Raw genomic sequence first — 25308 nt, 5'->3', positions numbered from 1 at the left:
TTATTGCCAATGTAAGTTTGATCACTTGGTTTCTGTCAGATGTTTCCATTTTAAGAATATCTTTTTCTTAGGCGATATGGGAGGAGATAATGTGGAGATCATTTGCATATCCTGTTCACTCAGAGGTTTTAACATTCATCAATAATCCTTGTCAGAATTCATTTTATTACATTGGTGGCTGCAAATTGGGACTTTCTAAATCTAACATTCCATCTACGTTATTTAGCTGGCACTCTTACAAAGAAGCACGTTTTCTTATCTTTGCCCACTTGTTTTCGGTATGGCTCATCGATTCTTTTTAAACATTCTATTTAAATTACTGTAATTTTTTCAAATTTGGTTAGCAAGAACACCTTTAAGGGTACTCATGGGTCATTTTTACCTGGGCCTATCAGTCATTGGGTACTTTCTTGCTTTTTGCTATAGCAAGATAGTTTAGATTTATCATACAGTTTGCCTGCCCCAGACTGGGAATTGGCTATTTCTCCAAGGAAGAAGCCTTGTTTCTTTTCTTGAGGTGGTATTTGAAAATCAAGATCTAGGTGCTACTGGGGTGTCATTGTTTCTAGGCCCTTTCAGGGAACAGAGCCAGGAAATGCATTTTCTATATATCATGAGTCCCTTCTGATACTTTCATTTTGAACTTAATATTCATTTTCCCCACCCTTCCCTGTCTCATATTTGTATCTTCCTTCTCTCATGGGGAGAACTTGGGGTTTGAACAGTATTTACTTATTTGATTCTATAAGACATTTAAAATTATTTCAGAATTACATCAAAATCACTACCAACAATAAACTTAATAAGCGCAAATTTTGTGATTCTTATTTTTGGAACATGTCTCACTAAGGGGGTGCAGAGTATTGATTTAAAAATTATTTGAAGTAATTTTGATCTTACTGTATTTTAAATTTCATAACCATGTGCTACTTTTAAACAATGCAGTGCATCTTAGGAGTGGGGAGGATATTTTAGTGGTCTGGAAGTTAGAAATACTGGAACTATTTGAGGTGGTGTGATAAGATTCTATTTCTACGTGATGGTGGTTGACTTCTACCGAGCCCTCTACTTGCAGGAGGAGCAAATTATACCACTTGTGGATGTGTGGCTTATTTTCCAGTGTTAATAGAAAAAAAATCTGGTCATTCATGTTTTAGGAACAGATTGTTTCACAATGTAAACTACATTATGCTAACAATCTAAATGTGTTTGTTTCATTTTAAAAATGAACATCTAAAGGTGAACTTAGCAGTATGTGCTCCATGCAAAATAATGGTTTGCATTTGGTTTATTTTGTAAAAGAGCAGGAGTAAGATGGCATTGGCCGCTTGTTACCTGTTGCTTTTCATTTTGTGAACTGGGTGAGGAACAACAGAACTATCTGTATATGGTAGTTATATTTTAAAAATGTGTCAGTGCTGGTATGTTTTACTAAAATGTGTCAAGAAGTCAACATGTGAACACTCAAGGAGGACTTCCTGGGAGGATTTTTACTCATCACTATTATGCTTGTTATAGTTCAAAGTATTCTGATATTTTTTTTAAATGAACATCCAGCTTTTTACTGCTGTAAAGCTTTTAGAGTTATTATCACTCCCATCTCCTGAGTGATTAGCCCTTTACTATTACTCCAGCCTCCTCATCTCACTCCCTCCAAACACATACAAATCCTGAACTTTCCAAAACATTTAGGCAGATTTGCACTACAGTATCAGGAGAAGAGCACAAGGTCAACAATCAGGACAGCAGGGCTCTTAATTTCTCTTAAATTTTTCACTGGTTGCATGGTGAGGGGCCAAGTCACCATACTTCTGTTGAGATCTCCTATTTGGTGATACCACAGCTTAGCAACTTTTTTCTAGATATGTAGTGTGACTATAAAGCAAATTTGCCTTATTTTAGTAGTTGGGTCAGAGGTCAACAGAATTTAGGCTAGAATTTTAAAAACTTTATCAGTAAATATGAGTCCTGGGTAATTCTGAGGGAAAAAATAGCCAAGGATAAGAACTTTTAGTATTAAAATGTAGACTTGAGAAAGAGATCCACAGATATTCTTAAATTTCTACTGTCTTAACATATCTTGATATTTTTGGTATTTCAGTCCATGTCTAAACTAGAGGTAGTTCTGTGGTGGATGAGCACTGCTTTCTTGAAGGGAGTATGTGCATATTTACCTCATCTCAGGGAATTGTTGTGGCATCCTGCTTGATAAAAACGCATCTGCTTAAAAGCCCATCCCTTCTCCTTTGCTCCCATAAGGAAAAGTTCCACTAAAGGAAATTGGCATAGTGGAGGGCTTCATATGTCCCTGTTCATTTCATAATTGTTTCTCTAAAGACACGATTTCCTTGGTATAGTTTTATGCATTTATTATCTAAGTAACTTTAAAAACACTGTTTTTCAAATGCATTTTTGGTATACTTTTTCTCAGAGGTATTTGCCGACACAGAATCTGATTTTTCATGCACAGTGTCTCTAGACCCAAAGGACTGTCGCTGCTTTTGGACTTTGATCATCAGCCTGCTTGGCAGATGGGTGGCCAAGCAGAAAATGTTCTGAAGCATTCTGTGCATGTGAGATATGTTCCCCCTTCCCTAAACAACAAAACATTTTGAGAATTACCAGTCGCATTCCTGCATTCAAATGGGATAAATGGAAGTAGCATTATATATTTTTGGAGCCATTTTTGTTTGGTGTAAGTTTTACACACATGAACTGGCTCCCTGCGTCAGAGTTTTGAACATAATGAAATTTTTCCCTACCTCCATTCCCCCCAAACCCTGATTCTACACATTCTACTTTATATGTTGTTAGTTCCCTGTGCATGTAATAAAGAGCTTGTTTCAACTCAAATAAACCCATATATGGACTAACTTTCTCTAGTGAACATTATTAGGTGGGTTAAGTAGAATTAAGCAGAAGAAAAGCCCAACATGCCGAAAATGGAAATAGACAAGATCTGAAAAATGTTAGGTATGTGAAAATTTTTCAATAAAAATAAAGCTGCCTAAGATTCTTAATAACATTTTAAATCCTTAAATAACTTTTTACTAGTTTTCATGAAATGTACAGTGGAAGTTTATAGCCATATGTGTTAAAATTATATACCTTTTGTCCAAGATAGCAGTTTATAAAGATATATTCAAAAAATTCCCAAAACTTCGAAGGTGGTAGTAGAAACCTGATTTTGGACAACCAGTAGAAACCTAATTTTAGATATGCTGACATGAACACAGTGAATGTTCTTAGTCCTGTGTTGTATCTATGCTTTCCTCCAAAAACTATTTGGTTCAGTAGTATACATAACATCCTAGATGCCATCCAAGAGGATGTAGTAAAAGGATCTCAACAAAGAAGACTATACCTCAAGTCCAACGATCCAAGGACTCTTATAGTAAGGATCTTGTAAAATTGATTCTTTACACTGCTGCTTTGAAACAGACAATAATGCTTTCCCCCAGGAAATGCTCATACCTGTTAAAATGAATTAGCTGGCTCAAGAGTATGTACATGAGTGTGACAGAAATGAAAAGTCAACTAATTGGGCAGCTACAAGAATTGGAGTTCCATTATTTGAATTCCTTAAAACTGCTTTACTTTTTCATATTGGTGAACATAAAAATGTCTGTCATTCTCATTCATGTATAACTTATGAGAAGAAAAAAGGGAAGAAACTTTTAAAATAATTATTGGCTCTCCCTCATTTCCCTACATGTTAATTTTGTTATTGCAATTGCACAAAGCAATAACGTTTTGTTCCTGGAAGCCTGGGCTAAACCAAACTGAATTAAAAACATATTTCCTACAGCTAGGGTAGAAGCTAGTTTTTATTTCCCCTTTCTTCCAGTTCACCTAGAACAATAGTTCAGGGCCATTTGGGCCTCTACTGTGCCTCCAGCCCTCTAGGTTACATTGCCTAGCCCTTCAAATGTACCAAAGAGGTAAGGAGAACTCCTGAAAACTGTACTGCCACTTTTCCACGTTTGAATCAACTAAAAATTGCCTTCTCAGAAACACAACGTTTTGAGAGCAATTAAACTATATCAAAATATTTTTAAAAAGCATCTGGCTGGTTTCATTCTAAAATATAAATATGTGTATGGCATATCTGATGTGCTTGAAACAAGTCTAAAATATACTATCATGTGGTAAAACAAAGGCCACTGAAGAGCATTAATAGTATTCCTTTGTGTAATTGTAAAGGATGTGTATAAATGCTATTAAATGCACAGAAACTTCTGGGAAGATACATAGACTTAGTGGTCACCAGGTTTTAGGGGGAAAGGAGTATAGCTTATTTTGTCTACTATTTGAATTTTCTAACTCTTGGATATATTACATTCATGTGTTTACTTTTATATCATTGTATTACCTGGGATGGTAAAACTGTGGGTCATTTTGTTTGCTTCTTTATACTGCTCAGGATAAGGAAAAAAACACCTGTGTTACTTAGCAGCACTAGGAAAACACTGATAATCAGATCTATTAAAATAAAAAAAATATTAAAATAAAAAACCGACAAAAGCTTGGCATGTAGAATAAAGACCTAAATATTACTTAGAAAATGAAACAGTCCAGTAGAAAAATGGGCAAAGTATGTGTGTGAACTGATACTTTACAGAAAAGGAAATACAAATGGCCAAAAAATGAGATTTAGTAATTGAAATACAAACTAAAGTCACGATAAAGTACCTTTTCAACTCATCTGATTTGCAAAAATTTCCAACCACCCTGAAGAGCAATTTGGCAATTTCTAGTAAAAATGTGCTTATCCTAAGTAACTGACACATCGAGTACAAGAATGTTCCACCACAGTGTTGTCAACAATACAGAAGCAGCTTTGGACCATACCTTTAGTCTGTTGAATGGAGAATGGATACATTACAGTAGCTCATATAACTGTATCACGGCATGGTATTAAAAGTAATGAATGAGAGCTTCACACACAACATAGATTAAGTATACAACACAGATGAAGCATATGAGTGAAGAAATGAAAAGTTTCAGGTTTAAAACATTCACAATAATACCGAAGACAAGAGGATTTATGGATATATCCAGGCATGATAGGGAGATATTGCAGGTTTGGTTCCAGACCACTGCAATAAAGCAATTTACATGAATTCGGTTTCCTAGTACATGTAAATTACGTCTACAGTATACTGTAATCTACTAAGTGTGCAAAAATGTCTGAAAAACAATGTACATACCTTAGTGTAAAAACACTTAAAATATGCTAACCATCATCTGAACCTTCAAGTTATATTCAGTTTGCTGGTGGAGGGTCTTGTGTCAATGTTGGTGGCCACTGACTCATCAGGGTGGATTGCTGAAGGCTCGGGTGGCTGTGGCACTTCTTTAAAATAATGCCACATCAACTGACTTCCTCTTATGAACTTTTTGTAGCATGTAATGCTGTTTGAATTTTACCCATAGAATTTTTCAGATTGGAGTTAATCCTATCAAACCCTGCTGCTGTTTTGTCAACTAAGTTAATATTCTAAATCTTTTATTGTCATTTCAACAATCTTCATAACATCTTCTCCAGGAGCAGATTCCATTTCAAGATCACTTTCTCTGCTCATCTGTAAGAAGCAACTTCTCATCCATTCGGGTTTTATCTTGAGGTTGTAAAACTTCAGTTACATCTTCAGGCTCCACTTCTAATTCTAATTGTCTTTTTGTTTCCATCACATCTGTAGTTAATTCCTCCACTGATGTCTTAAATCTCTCTAAGTCATTCATGAGGGTTAGCATTAACTTATTCCAAACTCGGTTCATGTTGATATTTTGACCTCTTCACATGAGTCATTGATGTTCTTCTTAATGACATCTAGAATGATGAATCATTTCTAGGTTTTCAATATACGTTGCCCAGATTCATCAGAGGAATCACTCTCTGAAGTATTGTGAGAATTCCCAAAAAGTGACAGACATGAAGTGAGCAAATGCTTTGGGAAAATGTTGCTGACTTGTTCTACATAGGGTTGCCACAAACCTTCAACTTGTAAAAAAAACAAATGCTGAGAAGCGCACACATGCAATAAACAGGGTACACAGCAGGTCTTCAAATAATGTGGTTTCCTTCAACTTCATTGTAATGTCAACGAGAAAACTACTTCCAGCTGGGGCCATTCTGTGCAGGATTGATTGGCACATTCTCCCCGTGTCTGCATGGGATTTTTTGGGGTATTTTGGTTTCCTCCCATATTCCAGAGATGTGTGTATGAGGTCAACTGGCTTGTCTGAATTGTCTTGAGTGTGGGTGTGTGTGAGTGACCCTGTGTTGGGAGAGCATCCTGTCCAGGGTGGGGTCCTACCTTGTGCCCTGAGCTAGCAGGAGACACTACAGTCATCCATGACCTGAGCTGGAATAAGTGGGCTGGAAAATTATCTGACTTTATTAATCTTTCTTAAATGTATGTATAGCTCACATTTCAGTGTTTTAATATTAAAAGTGTTTTGAGTCCTACAAGTTTTGTGACCAGAAATATGCTGTAGGAACTTTTATCAATTAACCTATGGTAAAATTGGTTTCGTTATGTCCATTTAAAGTGTCAGTTTTGAAGAAACAATCAATGATGTTGAAGACTTACTGTATGCCTGTGTTGTAAAAGCATAACAACATGCATCAGACTGATAAAACATCAAATTCTGGATGGTGACTACCTCTGGAGAGGAAAGGCAGTGTGGACTGCAAGTGGTAATGTTAAGGTTTGACAAAGTAAATGCTGGGCACTTGGATATTCAGTATCTAAAAAACTATTTTTTGTGTGCTTGAAAGAGTTCATAGAGCTACCAACACACACACACCTACTCAGGCACAGAAAATAGTTCTAATGATGAATTTTAGTGCTGTGGGCCAGATACCATAGTAGGAACTGGGAGTATAAGTCTGAACAAGGCATGTACCTGTCCTCAAGAAGATGATCTCAAAGCCAACTTGGGTTCTGATTAACTTTCACTGATAGTTAAAGAAATCTCTTCCTTAGTAAATGGGCCCTAGACTCTTTAAAAAAGTTAAGCCACAGTTACCGAGGACAGCAGCAGACAAGGTTCAGGTACACACTTTTGCTCTGCTTCCTCCGGCTTTCCTTTAACCCATTTCCCGTTTGCCTTGAAAATACATGCCAGCAGCACTTGGGGCTGCAGCGTTTAGCCCGATAACCTGTGGATTACAGTCCTAGCTTTACCCCCAAAGTTTGCCATGAAATATATTGCTTTTATTATTTTCACATTGCTTAGTATATTGATAGTCTTTGGAAATAAATGACATCATTCTATTTATAGCATTCTGTATTTAGTAGTGGTATTTCCATTTACATAGTATAGTAATTCTCGATCACTGAAAATATCAAATCCTAGAAAATATAGCATCCCTATGTGTGATGTTAAATTAATGCTAGCAGTGAGCTCCACTTTTTTCTAAATGGGAAAAGGGTTAAAGAATGAATATAATGGGGAGAGAGAACTGGGAGAATAGATTCAGCAGAAAACAGATGACAATATCTACACATATGCAGAAATTACTTTTATTATGTTAAAAAAATTCCTTAATGAGATAGCAATTATTCATGTGAAGAGTCTAGAAAACCGATTTATTAGCTTTATCCTTGACTGAAGGTTTATGAATTATACACAAAACATGATTCCCTAGAGCTGGTTACTGAAGGTCTAAGAGGATGTGAACTTGTAAGAGCTTCTCCCTACTTGTTTGGCTGATCCAATCAGACCACATGACTCAGGTATTAGGATGGACATATTTTTCTCTTGAATTTAAAACTTGACAACAGTTCGGATGCTGTAAGAGAAGGAAATAATAAACGTAGGTTTTGAATGGTATCTTTTAAGATCACTGAAATAGTATTGTTTTTACTTTTTTCTCTCTAAACCTTAAATCATTACCACATGCTATAATATATAACTAAAGGAAGCTTACCTTATTCCTGCATGGAGCAGTTCAAAGGCTTTGTTAATCTGGTCAAAAGACAGACTGTGAGTCACAAATTCATCAATTTTTATCTTTTTGGACATATATTCGGACACCAGCTTTGGGACGCTTTCTACACTCTTCCATCCTAAAAGAAATCATACGTCTTATTTTTCAACAGGCCTCTACAATGTTTATTACTTTGTGGGTGACCCAAAGACATTTAAGAGAATAAAATTTTTCATTAAAGAGGAATGAAAAACTTCAAAATGAGCATAGAGATGAGAAAGAATTTAATGTACGTCATTAGTTTAAAAAGTAAATGCCTTTTTAATATTTTCCTTTTTCTGTACTGATTTACTAAAATCTTATTGTCTCAATTGAGACTTTTAGACTATCTAGGATAGAACCTGCAAGTCTTAGAACAACCTTTTTTAGGTCCAGCAAAGATTTCAATAATCATGAAATTCAAGTAAGAAAAATACTGATGTGACACATGACTTTATATCCTTGGTTGAAATTTAAAAATGAAATAGGAATAGCATCTCAGAATAGAAAACTGTGAAACTGAAATTAAAGAGGAATAAAAAACTTCAAAATGATCATAGAAATGAAAGCAAAGCAGAAAAGCTTTAGCTACATAAGATTTAAAATCAGATGCTTCAATTTTTCACTTGTATTGGAGCTTTTTCCAAATCTCCTCCTTATATTCTCACCAATTATTTTTTTCCTACAAATTGTGGGCTTTTTCTTTCTCTTTTAAAACTCCTGTTAACTGAGACAACTAGAACTCTAAACCAAAACATCTATTTACATTGTGGGTCGTATTTTTCCAACACCATGGCACCCCACTGTTCCAGCTTATTACCCAACCAGCATGTACTATGATGAGGCTTCAGTTAGAGGTTCCTACCTCTGGTTCCATTACCCAGGCTTAGAATAACTTCTCAAATCTAGTTATGGACCCTAGATGATGAGGCCTCTGAGTTACATGTGTGGCTTTAAAGTCTGTTCTAAGATATTTAAGCGCAGTACACATTTAGGGCTTTGGAAAGCAGGGTTTAGGCACCCTGACATTTTCTACAGCAAATGCAATGGTATAAAAGAGTAAAACTAAACCCCTTGTTTTAGCATACTTTACTAATCTTTTGACTTTTAAAGAACTGGCATAACGTGAGACAGGGGAAGTTAACAGGTATCTTGTTAAACATGGATCATTAAAAAGTCATGCATGCTATGTAATTTTTTTCCCTAAGAAGATGGTACACGAACTTAAGATTTCATATATTCACAAGAGTTGGGATATACAAACGTTTTGATGTCTTTTTGCTTCCCTAGGTGAGCAACCATGAAAAAGATGGAAGCTTTCTCAGCATTCTACTGGTATTTAGGCAACCCCAAACAACCAGGTAGTTTTTAGGATCAAACAGGGAAAAATGATCAGTCTGACAGCTTTTCAATTTTGTTGTAAGGTTTTGTCTAATTTAATATTTTCACTTTAAGACGTAATATTAGTTATTGCTGAAATCATTATTATTTAGACAGGTATGATCACATACAGTGATCACTGCACTCTCTGGAAAAATAAGTAAAAATGCCAATAACCTATTTAAGTTTAAAACATGACACAGTATGGCTGACACTATTGTTTGCTTATCTTGCAACCAACCTTTCACTCCTACCCTATCCCCAAACTATATCCTTATTAACAAAATACTGATATATATATATATTTTTTTTAAGTGTGTAAAAAGTGGCCTGTGCTTCAGGAGAATCTGAGCACCAACCCAGCCCCAGGGGAAAATAGTAATTGAGTGTGAAAACCTTTTATTACAATAACTTTGTATGTGACAACTCATGATGAGAAGGAAGCCCATGAAAATTCCTGTTAAAACAAGAAAGTTAGCCTGGAATTAAAACTTTGCAAATGGAAAAAAAACAAAACAAAAACCTCTGCCAATGGAAATAAGAAAATGTACATATCTCATTTATCAAATTACCTCCAAAGGCGGTGCCTTTCCATGTGCGACCTGTTACCAGCTGGAATGGACGAGTGGCGATTTCTTCACCTGCAGCAGCCACTCCAACCACCACACTGACACCCCAGCCTTTGTGGCAGGCCTCCAGTGCTGCTCTCTGCAGGCAAAAGAGAAGCCCAAATCACAGAAGTCAGTGCATTTTGCTGAGAATATCTGCCTCCCCAGAAGCTTCCTGGGGGAGAAGGTAGTATCACAAAGCTATCTTAAAAAAAAAAAAACAGGGCAACAAAATGATCAAACTGAATATTTAATTTTAACAGCTATTTTTTAAAAAATTACTAATCTGACTTAATATTAACATAAACTGAAAGAATTTAAAGTTTTTATTTTTATTTAAAAGTAAATGTTAGCTCAAAATTCTAAACACTTTAATAAAAGAATAGGCAGAGAATAGAACTACTTTTCCTGAGTGTCTACTTTGTGTCAAATAGTGCCATTGGTACCTGCATTTTACCCATGAGGAAACTGAGGTCATTGCTCAAGGTCACTGATTTTTAGTACTCGGATATATATCTAATTTCAAAGTTTGTGCTCTCTATAACTGCATCACGTTTTTTTATTTAAAGACATACTCTAATATTTGGCATATACCGAAAGGCAAAGAAACATTTTTCTGCACTCTTCCCTGAGCTGTTCTAGTATCCTTTCCCATTTGTAGTTTTAATAATAATTTTTCTCTTCCTCTATTAGAATAATTCTTATCGGGAGACTTACTTTCAAAAAACACTTTAAAATCTTACTTAAGAAAATTGTGTTAAAAAAAAAAAAAAAAAAAAAAAAAGAAAGGAATGAAACCAAGCATACTTACCATGACCTTCACGTTACCAATACACTCAAAGGAATAGTCCACGCCCCCATCAGTCATCTCAATGAGCACTTCCTGGATGGGTTTACTGAAATCCTGGGGGTTGATACATTCAGAAGCTCCAAACTCCTTGGCCTTTGCAAATCTATCTTTATTGATGTCTATACCGATAATCCGGGACGCACCAGCTACCTTACAGCCCATAATAACCGCCAGTCCAACTCCTCCCAGGCCGAAGACAGCACAAGTAGAGCCAGGTTCCACCTAACAGTAAAGACAGTCTATGAGGCACTCCTTCCACAAGAGTCAAGGAAATCACTTGGTTTCTTATAGATCGAGCCAATTTCATTATTCCACCAAAGCCTTTTGTTATACCAAATTAGAAAGTAGAAGCGACAAGCCAGGCCAACACTTACCTTGGCAGTGTTCACAACAGCACCATAACCAGTGGAAATGCCACAACCAAGGAGGCAGACTTTATCCAAAGGTGCTAAAGGATCAATTTTGGCAACAGAAATATCAGCCACAACTGTGTACTCAGAGAATGTGCTGGTTCCCATGTAATGTAAAATTGTCTTTCCTTTGCAAGTAAATCGGCTAGTGCCATCTGGCATTAATCCTTTCCCTTGAGTGACTCTAAAGCAAATAAAAGAGAAAAAAAAGGCAGGGTACAATCAAGAAAAAGAAATTTTTAAAATAATGACCAATGAATAGTTAGAAAAGTGTGCTAAGACCAAAAATCTAATTTCTAATGTATTTATTAATAAGTTAGCATCTTTCAGCGATGCCTTATTAGGAAAACTTATAAGAGATTTATAACCTTATCTTTTTTGACATTCAATATCCTTCTGGATCTTACTGTCAGAGTAGTGAAATGATTTTAACAGCTACAACTTATAGGTCAGATGAAATTATTTTAAAATTCCATCATAATAATCTGTAAATGTGACTTCATAAAGCATAAAGCCAAATCCATTACCTACAAGCAGAGATCGTGAGCAATTATCCAGATTAGCTGTTAAATTATCCAGATTAGCTGTTAAAAACAGATGGCCAAACTGGCTAATTTTGATCTTTCAGGAAGCCTTTTCCAAAAGTCGAGTCCTCAAAAGATTCAAGTTATTTTTTCTTAAGTCTGCCTCCGTAGTTGGTTACAGCAATTGGGGGTTAGGGAGTGGGGTGGGGTTTCACCAAGGCAACCAACATGACATATGGTAACAAAAATTATATTAGATATTCTAAACAGAGAGGTAATGTCTTGCTTAAGAGTAAGGGCCCTGAATGAAGTCTGACACACTTGGGTGATCTGCATGATCTTGGGCAATTTAATTAACCTTTGTTTCTTCACTAGAAAATACAAAGAAACAAAACTGTATCTTTTTTCATAGATTGCTTTAAAAAATATCAAATGAGGTGTTATATAAAGCATTGACACTGTGCCTGGCATAGCGTTTACTATTTGTTATTTTTGATAAAAATATTAAAATATTTATGAATATTTATAAAAATTTGATGTACACTCTTAGACAAATTGTTTGGAATATATATGAGTAAACAAATACATAGATGAAGAGAAAAATGGATTGCCTCTTGATTCAAGAGTAAATATATGTCCTTTAAGGAAAAAACAAAAACATGACAAGAAACAAATAGGTGGCAAAGCTCTACCATAAATCACTTCATGAGAGTAACTTAAATTTGTTCAGTCCTCCTTAATGTGAGAAATCACTTCTTCCCAGAAGAGTTTCATGAACAAAGGGTGACATGGGATACATTTTAAGCTATGAAAGGACTTGTTCCTCTAAAAGGTTCTAAACACAGAAAGTCCACTACTATAATTATACATGATCTATCACAAAATTTTTCAGGCTGTTTAATGCTCCCTCTGAAGGAAGTAGTTTTTTTTTCTAGCTTTGCCGAAAGTAACTGGATTTATGTTATAAAATAAATTGCATCTTGGTTTCCAAATATAAACTAATTTTGTCAGTGGCGTCAGAAAAGAAATGTAAGAACAGATTTCCCATGTACTCCTGGTAGGAGTGCATCCTATGACTCAGCAATTCCAATCCCAGGAAAATATCACAGAGAATGTATCGCATATATCCATCAAGAGACGCGTAATGAAAACATTCATAGTAACATTAATCACAACAGTTCTGGCAACGACTTAAATGTCCATCAACAGAATGGATAAATGGTGGTACCTGGAATGGAATATGACAGAGCAACAACAGAGCAACTTCGATAAATCTCCCAGACACTGTCAATGAAAGAAACCAGACAAAAGAGGGCATAATGCATAATTCTATTTATATGAAGTTCTACAGTAAAAGAAATCAGAATAGTGGTTACCTTTGAAGGAGGTAGTTGTTGATTAGGAAGGGATATGAAGGACTTTGTGGGATGCTAGATGGGTTCTCTATTTTGTTCTGGGTCATGGTTATAACCCTTAGGTGTGTATGTACATAAAAATTCATTGTGCTGTACACTTAAGATTTATATATCAAATGAGATATTATATAAAGCATTAGCACTGTGCCTGGCATAGTGTTTACTATTTGTTTTTTTTTTTGATAAAAATATTAAAATATTTATAAAAATATTTCAATATATGTCTGTTCTAGTCAATAAAAAACAAAGATGGGAACAAATACAAAATTGTAAACAGCCTCAAAGTAGTAGTTAAGTGCAGTTACCTTACCGCAATAAAGTAACTACCTTTTCTGTTTTAAGGGGTTATATTATCTCTTGTAGTCTTCCCAATAACCTTATGAGGTAAGTTTTATTTCTTTGATTCATAGACAATAAAACAGACATAAAAATGACTTAATTTAATTTCATAAGCATGTTTCCCTTTATTACATATTTTGGTAAATTTAACCAAGTGTTATGGAGAGAGAATGAGTTCAAAAAATTTAGTTTTCTCTCTTCATAGCTGATGACACTAGGCAAACCACTTAATTTCTGAGTCTATGAAAACTGGGATACTAATGCTGATAAAAAGACAATGAAATAATTCATATAGAATGCTCTGTATAAACTGCCAGATTATTAATATGATCTCTTGTTTTAAGAATAAAATAAAAAGGTACTAACCTTATCTTCTGGCAAAGGTTTGTTTTAGGATTTAGACAAAATTTGCATTCTCCACACTGAGGGATGTAAAGTGGGATGACAGTATCACCTGGAAAACGCAAAAATATTATCCTGAATTAGTAGCATCTGTTTCTAAATGAAGAACTACATCAGCTCCTGCAAATTCCTATTGCTGTCGAGTCATGGGGCTTTGCAAAACTAAATTCAAGGTTTAAAACTTTACCTATATGACATCATTCAGACACTGTCTGACCATGCAAAAAATACAAGTTTCAAAATTTTTATTAAAGGGAACTCTTAATAACTGGAGAACAAGGAGTCATGAGCTTCGAATTACTGACTCATTGATGCATCTTTAAAAATTCTTGCTTAATTAGACAAAATTGGCTTAGGAAATGTACTTAAACAGTTTTAGATGAACAGCAGTCTGAAAAATCAGAGAGAAAAAAACCATCAAACATTTGTGCTTCTCAGGTGAGAAATAAAATCAATCTTGACAACTTAGGTGATAAACAATGGAGAGTGTAAGAAATGTAATTTCCCTATAGAAATGAGCCAAAGTTATAAAATAAGTGGTCCAAATATCCTCCTACCTGCCTTCAGGTTAGTAACTCCATCACCAACACTTTCTATGATTCCAGCCGCTTCGTGTCCCAAGATCACTGGAAAATTCCCTTCAGGATCAGCCCCACTTAGGCTATAGGCATCAGTGTGGCAAATCGCAAAGGCAATAATCTATCAGGAAAGATTATTAATGGGTGTGTGTGCATGTAATTCAGGGAGAGGCATAGGTCAAAGGATAGGCACTTGTACTTTAATACCATATTCCACTGATTCTAAGATATACTTTCATATTTTAACCTCTAAAATCATCATGTGCTTACAAATCTATGGCATCTTAACTAGAATTGGCAGCATTTTTTAGTGGTACATAAAAGTAATGGTGCATCTATATGCCATGTACATGGTATATCTATTTTCAGTGTACATGTTTGATCTGTCCCAAAACGCTTCAGCTTTTAGTGGAACCAACTCTCTTTTAGCAGCCACACTCAAATTCTACCCAAAAAAAGCCCTTTATCCCTATTTCTCTCTCAAGTATCTCTTACTTTTTCCAAACCACCAAAGCACAGAAAGGAAGTCTTAGATTGCTTGTATCTATACTTCTCTGCTTCTCATCTATATACCCACCTACAATGTAACATTCTTTGCTATTTTTGTTAGCAGTTTCCCAGGGAAGACAGCTGAACTCCATGTGCCCCACACAGCTCATTCTAGTATATTCAGGACAAACAGTTTCTTTTTCACAATCAGGTTAATTTTTGAACTGAAGGAAAACACACAAACTAGTATAAGATTTCAGATTCTTGGGTCTGGGTTAACATAAACTTTAACAAGTTATTTGGTCCTGGGCTTCATGACCTATGTGTGATCTCTGGAGCATGAGCCAGTATGTGTACACGTGCCGTATGTTTGGAGATGGGACGGGGGACATATACTTCAATTTACAGCAAAAAAGAGCCGATTTTTCTAGAATATTAGTTTTATTCAGTAGTCATACTTTAAAGCGTTAATTTTATACAGAGTATAAAATTAGTATAAATGATAAAAACATCCAGCTGGTTGCCTTGTGTAATATGCCTCCAGGAGTAACTCCATTTCTCTTCCACAGCAGGGGCTGAGAAGCTCTGGAACCTAGGCCCTATCTGCAAGGGTCAGTACATTTCAAAGTTCTCTAAGAAAGCTGACTTCACTTGCTTGTTGTTCCAGTCAGTCAGGAACCTCTTCCCAAATCTTATTTGAAGTCTCTTCTAAAAACACTGAAGCCCATTTTTTTTTCTTTTGTTTCTAAAATGTCACCAGTCATTTTACGTTATAGGATCAACATCCTACAAAGCCATGTTAAACTCAGGCTACAGAAATAAACTGTAGTAAAGCAGTGATCCCTGGGGAAGGCTGCTTTGCCCAACATCAAAACTAAAAGATGGAGAGAAGTGCTAGAAAGGCAAGAGGGATAAAATAAGAGAGGATGTTTTGATTCTATGGTTGGATGACTTTTAATACTTTGTTCTCAACACTGTCCTTTGGGACTTATCCTCTGCAGACCTCAGAGGTTTCATGTATCTAGAGACCTAATTGTAAGTCTTCTCTAGTGCCTTAGATGTATCATTACCTTAATTCGAACTTCATGAGCCTTTGGGGGTGCCACTTCTACCTCCTCTATGGAGAGAGGTTTTCCAGCCTCCCAGGCAATAGCAGCTTTGCACTTGATAACCTGACATGGGAAAAAACAGACCAAGGTGTTTATCCTCCTGAATAATGAGCTGCTTATTAGTTAATTTAGATACTGATGAATGCCAGAAAGTATATTACAGATTCGCAAAGGAAGATATACCTCTAAGTGATATGGAGAATGTTTTACCAGTTTTTAGATTTCATATAAATAATATGCATTAAAATATTTAACTGCGATGACCACAAGGTCAGATATAAAAGCCTCATTTGGTTAAGAAGTTTTATTCATCAACTATTTAATGACTCTCTACAATGCATAAGGAACGCACATTACAAAGAGGTTCGAAGAGAACCTAATTCTGTGGGCCTGGCACAGGGTCCAAAGAATCTGAATTCTTAACACGAGCTCTCCAAAATTCATTTGCTCAAGCTGGTGTAGGTAACACTGGTGTAGTGCACGACTGCAGGGCGGGAAAGAGTATAAGGAGTATCAGAATAGGGGAACTTTAAAAACTACATCTTTGTTTTTTAACTGTGCTATCCAATACAGCATCCCATTTGCCACCTGTGGCTATTGAGCACTCGAAAAATAGCCAGTCTGAATAGTTTATCTGTAAATGTAAAATATACTCAGATTTTGAAGGTGTAGTACCACCTTCAAGTAAGAATATTTCAATATTTTTAAAATATTGATTACAATAGTATTTTGAATATATTGGATTAAATTTTAACCCAATTTTAAAATAGCTAATAGAAAAGTTAAAATTACCTATGTAGCTTTAAACCATTGGGTTTTATAGGAGACAGACTAGAAAGTTAATTATTAAAAGTGTGATTTAAAGGGAGAGGCATAAAGTGCTACAAAGTGCAAAAAGTGGAGAAAGAGTGTAACTTTGGTGAGTTTGGGAAAGCTTTACTTTTAACAGGGATACTGAAGGAGGAGGAAGAATTAGTTGTAGACGGTGATAAAACACCTATGTACAGGGTGATTGTGAACAGTGAATGAGAATGAATATGAAGCCCTTAATATAGTCCTTGGCAGAGTGTAGCTTTTCAAAAACAGGTTAGTAGTTATTACTAGCAGTAGAACAAAGTATGGAGGAAAAGGAGAGTTGAACTATATAGAGGGATGAGTGACTTGTGTAAATTGGTGAGGCCAGAGATTATTGCTTTTGAAATTAAAATGTAGATATTAAATCTGATGGGCTAGCAAATTCAGACACAGTACTGGAATCTTTATTCACCTCAATGTAAATAAATCTCGAAAGTCAAATTAAAATGCTAACAATGAAGTCACATATGCTAGATCTCTTAAGCAACAAGAATAACATTTATTATTCATTCATAATCTAAGTTTTATGCTCTCTCTTTTAAAATGTTTGAAAGAAGCTTAAACTTTTACTTTCAATTGCAATTCTAAGCATAACAAAGCCGCGCTCTACATCACAGGCAATTGCCCCACTTCAACATCTGAACTATGTTATGAATTATAACTTTTCACCTTCTCTGAATAAAGACATATGGTAATAAGGAAAAACAACTGACAATTTGTTAAGTCTGAAATATTTTTGGAATTTACCATTTCTTTTCAACTCCCAAATTTAAGGTCATAAATCTTTCTAGAAAATCTCTAAAGTTTGCAAAGCAACTTTAGACTGATTACTCATGTTATTCATATATTTCTACCTTTTCTTTATTGTCTAATGTGTATTTCAGGAACCAGGAATGGTCTGTTGCACAGGGACAGACCTGGATCAGAATCCCAGCTCACTATCCTTAGTGTGTCCACTAAGTACTACTAACCTCTAAGCCTCAGGTTTTGGTAAGATGGCGACACTACCTCAGAGGTTTTACATGAGGATTAAAGGATATAAAGCTCTAGTGCCTAAATACTAAAAAATGTTACTGAAAGGCATCTAGAAGTCTTCCTAAAATACATTCCTTGGTATTTCGTGGTGGCATAACAACAGCGCAATTATAAATTACTATCATGAAAAAACAAAGCAACCTAGAAGTTAGGGGCACCGGCTCTCATCGAACTTTACCACCTGCAAGTATGACCCGGGGCAAGTTACAGTAAGTCATGGAGAGGCTCCGTGACTTTATGCAAAATGAGGTACAAGGAAACCGATTTTACCACAGGCTAACTGATATAAACAAGAGTTAAGCTCCTACGGGTATCTCATCAACTTAATAAAAAGAAATGGGGCTTGAACAAAAAGATCTGCTTTATTTATTCTGGAAGACCTGTATTGGAGGAACTGTTGTACTTATTTTTTTGCATAGAAAGAGCTTGGCCGCTCCTAAGCCATTTTCACCAGGATAAGCACAGACCATTCCCGCCCCCCATTCTCCGATTCTCCCCGTCGCCCCTGCTGCTCAGATGCAGCAAAACCCTCCCAAGAAAGGAGCCCAAAAGAAGCTTTCTTCCTGCTGAACCGCTCGTCCCAAGCCCCGTTTCAGCTCCAGGACCCAGCGGCGTGGTGACACCCTATGCTTTCTCTCCCTCCTTGTCACCCTCAGACTCGGCCCCGACTGGGCCCGCGGTACCTGGTTCGCCATCATCTCCGGTTCGCATCAGCTGGGACGGAAATACAGGGCAGGCGGCGCGGTTAAACACGTGGGCGGAGCGTGCGTCCTACGCAGGGGGCGTGGGGCGGGCGCGACGGGGTGGGGCGGGCGCGGCGGGGTGGGGCGTGTGCCCTGAGAGTCTTACTTCCGCCTGCGCCGGGTGCAGGGCGTGGGGGCGGGGCTTGCGAGGCCTAGGACGGAAAGGGCGGGGCCTGAGGTGTAGAAAGTCCTGCGCCCTAGCCGGAGCTGGTGGTTCCTTGGAAGGCTAAGTGTTGCCTGTTTCATGGCTGTCCTAATAGCTGGCTGCAAGACATCTGTGTTAGGAAGGGGTTTCCTTGTGTAACTTTAGACGAGGAAGCGCAGATAAGGCTTACAAAGAAGAGATGTGGAAAGCGAGGGATCAGGATTTTCACTTGAAGTATATGAGAAAGTGAGAGGACTGCGGGGTCTTCCTGCTCCTTTATATACGTTGTGTACACTATGTCTTGAGGATGCAAAATGAGTAAGAGTAAGTACCCTTCAAAAGATTCTCCATCGAGAGAGGAAACAGTTCTGAGAAGAATAAGAAAGGGGACACAAAGAAAGGGGGAGGGATTCAGGAAACTTCCCAGGCTCCTATTCCAGCTGCTGCTGAAGGGTGAAGAGAATTTTTGGTTGTCGATAGGACACCGGGTGGGGAATTTGGAAGGAGTGGGTGTGTGTTTGGGGGTGGAGGGTTAGCGAAAAGTCTCTGGAGGGTAGGTGCAGTTCGATGTGTTTTAGGCGTGGGCCAGAGTTCAGAGAGAAAGGGTGAATGGAGTATTTGCCAGTTTACTACTAAACTGGTTGTTGTGGACACCAAATTTTATTAAAATAACTCTGCCAGACAGATAACTGTCTTGGCTCCTTTTCTTCAGTACATACCTTAAGGGTTGGCCATCTCAAAAATTTTGTCCAAAGCCCTTCCCTTCACTTCACCCTCTTATCCACACTATGGCTTTTAACTTCCATGTATGTAAGGATAGCTTCTAGAGTACGAATCAGGATGGCTCCTGGTAAATTCCAGGCTTGGGCATGCAACTACCTACTAGACATATGTCTCCATTAGGATATCTCACAGCTATCTCAAACTCAACTTGTCTAAAACTCATCTTGTAATCTTTCTCCTTAAAGGCACTCTTCCTTCTGTCTATGTGGTACCAGGCACCTACCTACTAGCCCCACTCAGAAACCTGGGAATTACAATTTCTCTTTTTCCATCTCTTTCAGTCAGTCTGTCACCAAACCCCAAATACCTCTCACATTTTGTGCCTCTTTTCTCCCGCTACTGCTCCTCCCTTTGTTCAGGCTCTCATAATTTCTTACAGGGTTTCTGACAAAGCCTTTCATCTGAATTCTATGTTGCCAGGCTCCTGAATCCGAATCAAACTAATGCCCACTTTGTGATCTTTCCAAAACATACATCAATCCAGGCCATTTCCTTTCACCTTTAATAAGTTTTGAATGATGTAGATATAAGTAAGTAAATGTCATTTTTTTTATTTAAAAAATTTCAAACTGTGTAGCTGGGCCTGCTAGGCCCTGCATAATGTTTCCTGCTTAACTTTCCATCCTTATTTTCTGGTATTGTGCCACACAAGTCTTGCTTCAACCTTACAGAACATTTGCATTTACTTTAAAGGACTGTTCTCTCTCTTTTAAAAAAAAATCATTTTTCTTATTCTGAACTCAGGTAAAATGTAGAAACCTTCATAGTTACAGAGGTCAGTAGTAAAATCTTTACATCATTGCTCAGAACCGATTAGCCGTTCATATACACATGTCCCTTACCTGTCCAATCTCATTCATCAGTAAGTCCTCAGTAATCAACCATCACCTTTATAAACACATGCGTGCGTGCGTGCACACACACACACACACACACACACACACACACACCCAGACATATAGGCCCTTATTGTTTGAAATTAGTTGATACTTTTGCTTTTTCAGAACTACAGAGATCATGCATCAGGCAGACAGGAAGGTCTGATCCTCAGATTTGGATATTTTCATCACTGATCCATTTCAGTAAATGCAGATCTCAGAGAAGGACTGTTTTCTTTTTTTAATTCCAGGCCTTTGTATATGATAGAACTTTTGATTGGAATGTAATGAGCTTTTTTCTAGTGAAAAAAAAAAAGAGCTTTTTAGCAGAGAGTTAACTTTCTTTTCCCTATTGCAGATATATTGTCTATCTTCTGGGAAGAAATGCTTGCATTTTTGTGGTACTTTGTTTACCACAATAATAGACAGAATTTTTAATTTTTGATCTGGCATATAAGGATTTTCAAAGTTGTCACTCAATCTGAATGAGTAAAAAACTGAGCAAACTGAGAAATCAGAAACTCTTCTCAAATCCATCAGAGAAGAAGAAAGAGACAGGAACAGAAGAATATTTGGAGCAATAATGACTGAAAACTTCCTCAAATTAATGTCAGACACCAAACCACAGATGCAAGAAGCTCAGAGAACATTAAGGAGGCTAAATGCCCCAAACAAACAAACCTACAGCTAGGCATTACATATTCAAACTCCAGAAAATCAAAGTTAAAGAAAAAAATCTTGAAAGAAGCCAGGGGGGAAAAGTACCTTACCTATACAGGTGCAAATGTAATAATTAAATCCAATTTCTCCTCAGAAACCATCCAAACAAAAAGAATGAAATATTAAAAGTGATGAGAGAAAAAATTCTCTAATCTAGAATTTTGCATCCTGTGACTTTATCCTTCAAAAGTGAAGGAGAAATACTTTCCCAGACAGATAAAAATAGGAAAAATTGTTGCCAGTAGACCCGCCTTGCAAGAAATGTTAAAAGTTCTTCAAAGAGAGGGAACAATGGTATAGGTCAGGAGCTCAGATCTGTATAAAGAGAAGAGATTGCTGATGCATAAGTGAAGGTAAAATAAAAACTTTTATTTTTCTTATTATTAGTTCATCTAACAGATAACACTTTGTTCAAAATAATAATACCAACAATATATTGAGTTATAGTTATGTATAAGTGAAATGAATGACAGTAATGCTACAAGGGTTGGGGGAAGAAATTAGGATTACTTTGTTATTGTAAGGTACTAGCCCTACCAGTGAAGCAGTATAGTGCTAATGAAAGTGAACTTGAAGTACAGATTTGTAGTTACAGAATTGTCATGGGGATGTAAAGTATAGCATAAGAAATATAGTCAATAGTATTGTAATAACTATGTTTGGTGTCAGATGGGTACTAGATTTATTGGGTAGTTACTTTGCTTTGTAAGTTCTATAAATTTCTATTCACTATGTTATACACCTGAAACTAATATAATAAGTCAACTGTAATTGAAAAGTAAAATATTATTTTGAAAAAATGAACTTGGATTGGTTGTAAATATACATGCAAACTTTAGAGAAATAGTAAAAAAAAGTTTTTGAAAGAAATAATTGATATACTAAAAGAAGAAAATGAAATCACAACACCAGAGAAAACAGAAAAAGATGAGAAGACAAAAATAGCAACAAAGAAAAAGGGCAACAAATAGAAACCAGTAACAAATATGATATTAATCCAACTTATATCAATAATCACACTAAAAGTGAATAGTCTAAATGCACCAATTGCAGTGTGAATCAAAAAACAAGACACGAATATATGTTATTCACAAAAAAATCTTTTAAATAGAAAGGCACATAAAGATTAAAAGTAAAGTGATGGAAAACAACATAACATGTTAACACTAATAAAAAGAAAGCTAGAATGCTATATTTCAAGCAGAGAAGACTTCAAAGCAAGAAATGTTGAGGTATAAAGAGAGGCATTACTTAATGATAAGAGGATCAATTCTCCAAGCAGACATAACAATTCTTAATGTGTATATGCCTAGCAAAAGAGCTTCAAAATACATGAGATAGAAAGTGATAGAACTGCGAGGAGAAACAGATAAATTTATTTTAACAGTTGGAGATTTAAACATGCCTCTATCAGAAATGGACAGATCCGGCAGGCAGAAAATCAGCAAGGGCATAGTTGAATTTGACAACATTGTAAATCACTTTGACATAACTGACATCTATGGACTATTTCATCCAAAAAGGGCAGAGTACATTTTTTTCTTAAGCTTACATGGAACATCCATCAAGACACCAGCTTCTGGGTTATAAAACACATCTTACCAAATTTAGAGAAATAAAAATCTTACAGTGTATGCTCCCTGACTACAATGGAATTAATAGCAATAGCAGAAAGATAACTGGAATAACTGGAATATTCAGGAGCTTAAACCAAACGTTTCTAAATAACACATGGGTCAAAGAAGGAATCTCAAGAGAAATTGAAGAAGTATTTGAACCTAATGAAAATGAAAACACAACAAAATTCGTGGGATATACTGAAAGCAGTTCTTAGGGGGATATTTATAGCTTGAATGCATAGATTGGAAAAGAAGAAAGATAAAATCAACATCTATCCTTCCAGCTTAGGAAAGTGAAAAAAGAAGAGCCCATTAAATCCAAAATAGCAGAACAAAAGAAATAATAAAATTTAGAGTAGAAATCAATGAAATTGAAAACAGCAAATCAGTTGAGAACAACAAAATCAAAACCTGGTTCTTTGTAAAGACCAGTGAAATTGATAAGCCTTTATCTAGGCTAAGAAAAAAAGAGGGCCACACATTACTAATATCAGAAATGAAAAAGGGACATCATTGCAGATCCTATGTACATCCAAAAGATAATAAAATAATACTATGAACAACTCTGTGCCCACAAAGTTGGTAATCTGATCAAAGAGACAAAAGATACAATCTGTCCAAAATTCACACAAGAAGAAATAAATCATGTGAATAGTCTTGTATCTATTAAAGAAATTTAATTGATAGTTAATAACTTTCCATACAGAAAGCACCAGGCTCAGATGGGTTCACAGGTGAATCCTATCAAATATTTAAGGAAAAAATTATACCAGTTAACTACAATATTTTTCAGATAACAGAAGCACAGGAAGATAGATCCTTACTAATTCATTCTATGAGGCCAGCATTACCCTAATACCAAAACCAAACAAAGCCATTACAAGAAAAGAAAACTACAGACCAATATCTCTCATGAACCTAGATGCAAAAATCCTCAACAAAATATCATAAGATCGAATCCAACAATTTATAAGAAAGTTATATGGCACGATCAGGTGGAATTTATCCCAGGCATGCAAGGCTGGTTCAACATTTGAAAATTAATGTAATCCATGACATCAACCTTAAAAAGAAAAATCACATGATCATATCAATAAAGGTGAAAAAGAATTTGACGAAAATCCAACACCCATTCATGGTGAAAACTTTCAGGAAATCAGGAACAAAGGGAACTTTCTCAAGTTGATTAAGAACATCTACAACAAATCTACAACTAACAACACACTTAATGATGAGACACTAGAAGCTTTCCCACTAAGATCAGGTACAAGGCAAGGATGTCCCCTCTCACTACTCCTTTTCCATATGATACTGGAAGTCCCAGCTAATACATTAAGGCAATAAAATAAAATAATAAAATAAAATAAAATGTATTCTGATTGGCAAAGAAGAAATAAAATTGTCTTTGTTCCCAGATGACATGATTGTGTATATAGAAAATCTGAAAGAATCCACAAAAACCTCCTGGAACTAATAAGCAATTATAACAATGATGCAGGATACAAGGTAATATACAAAAGTCAATTGATTTCTATATATGAGCAGTGAACAAATGGAATTTGAAATTAAAAATACAATACCATTTACATTAGCATGTTAAAATATGAAATACTTAAGTGTAAATCTAACAAAATAGCTTAACATCATTATGAGGGAAAACTGCAAAATTGTGATGAAAGAAACCAAACAACTATATAAATGGAGAGATATTTTATGTTCATAAGGTGACCCAGAGAGCAGACCTTAGCTTTTAACGATTAGGAAAAAATTGGCCTGTGAAGGTGTTTAACCCAAGCTTCACTGGCTACCCGTCTTATTTTTTAAAATGATTTATTTATTAAATTTGGGATTGGAAACCATACATCTTTCTTGACTCAACTTTTTAATTTTAAAAAGTTTCACGATTTTGAAATTAGAAAATCAGGACAATGAACACCTCTGTCCTTCACCTAGATGTATCAATTAATATTTTTTGTCACATTTAATTTCTCTCTCTCATCCACCCACCCACACACGAGTGCGTACACATGTGCACACACATACTTATCGATGAGCCATTAAAAGAAGTTGCAAATTTCATGAAATTTACTGTTAACTTTTTCGGTATCTTCTGTTACCGCCCTTAAGATAATGTTTAGCTTGAAGATTCAAAGATTCTTCGGATTTTCTTATAAAAATTCCCTTAAGCAAGTCAGAAAAATAGAGACTGTTTTCCGTGTAACATAGGATTTATTTACCGAGGTTAATAAATCTGCCCTGCCTACACCTCACAGGATGCGTTGCTGGAAGGCCTGCTATTTGCAAGGAACTCAAAGAATATGAAAAATGGCCTTGACCTCAGGTGATAATTTTGGAGAATCAGACAAAATATTTCACATGAAAGTACTTTTTTAAATGTCAGTTATGATGTAAATGAAAGTTGTTATTCTCTCCCTGAATTCTTTTTCT

The 25308-nt window shown here is 36.0% G+C and overlaps 1 protein-coding gene and 2 non-coding genes across 3 annotated transcripts; all 3 read right to left on the bottom strand.

Moving 5' to 3' along the window:
* Positions 1 to 7510: 7510 nt before the first annotated feature.
* On the bottom strand, positions 7511 to 18760 carry ADH5 (alcohol dehydrogenase 5 (class III), chi polypeptide). The gene is made up of 9 exons (XM_016133593.2): positions 18656 to 18760; positions 16044 to 16145; positions 14464 to 14605; positions 13871 to 13958; positions 11191 to 11410; positions 10778 to 11038; positions 9931 to 10066; positions 7940 to 8078; positions 7511 to 7801 (listed from the first exon to the last, which is right to left on the bottom strand). Exons 1-9 carry the CDS (start codon positions 18668 to 18670, stop codon positions 7777 to 7779), a joined length of 1128 nt encoding a protein of 375 aa, XP_015989079.1. The 5' UTR covers positions 18671 to 18760; the 3' UTR covers positions 7511 to 7776.
* A 1618-nt stretch (positions 18761 to 20378) lies between these two features.
* On the bottom strand, positions 20379 to 20448 carry LOC118608832. The gene has a single exon (XR_004953206.1). It is a non-coding gene; the product is annotated as a small nucleolar RNA U2-30 (small nucleolar RNA).
* Positions 20449 to 20641: 193 nt separating this feature from the next.
* LOC118608833 lies at positions 20642 to 20718 on the bottom strand. The gene has a single exon (XR_004953207.1). It is a non-coding gene; the product is annotated as a small nucleolar RNA U2-19 (small nucleolar RNA).
* Between the last annotated feature and the right edge of the window lie 4590 nt (positions 20719 to 25308).

This window comes from Rousettus aegyptiacus, unplaced genomic scaffold, assembly GCF_014176215.1.
Source record: "Rousettus aegyptiacus isolate mRouAeg1 unplaced genomic scaffold, mRouAeg1.p scaffold_m13_p_10, whole genome shotgun sequence".
Lineage (NCBI taxonomy): Eukaryota > Metazoa > Chordata > Mammalia > Chiroptera > Pteropodidae > Rousettus > Rousettus aegyptiacus.
Note: the sequence above shows the minus strand (reverse complement) of the source record. Positions and strands in the feature narration are given on the sequence as shown.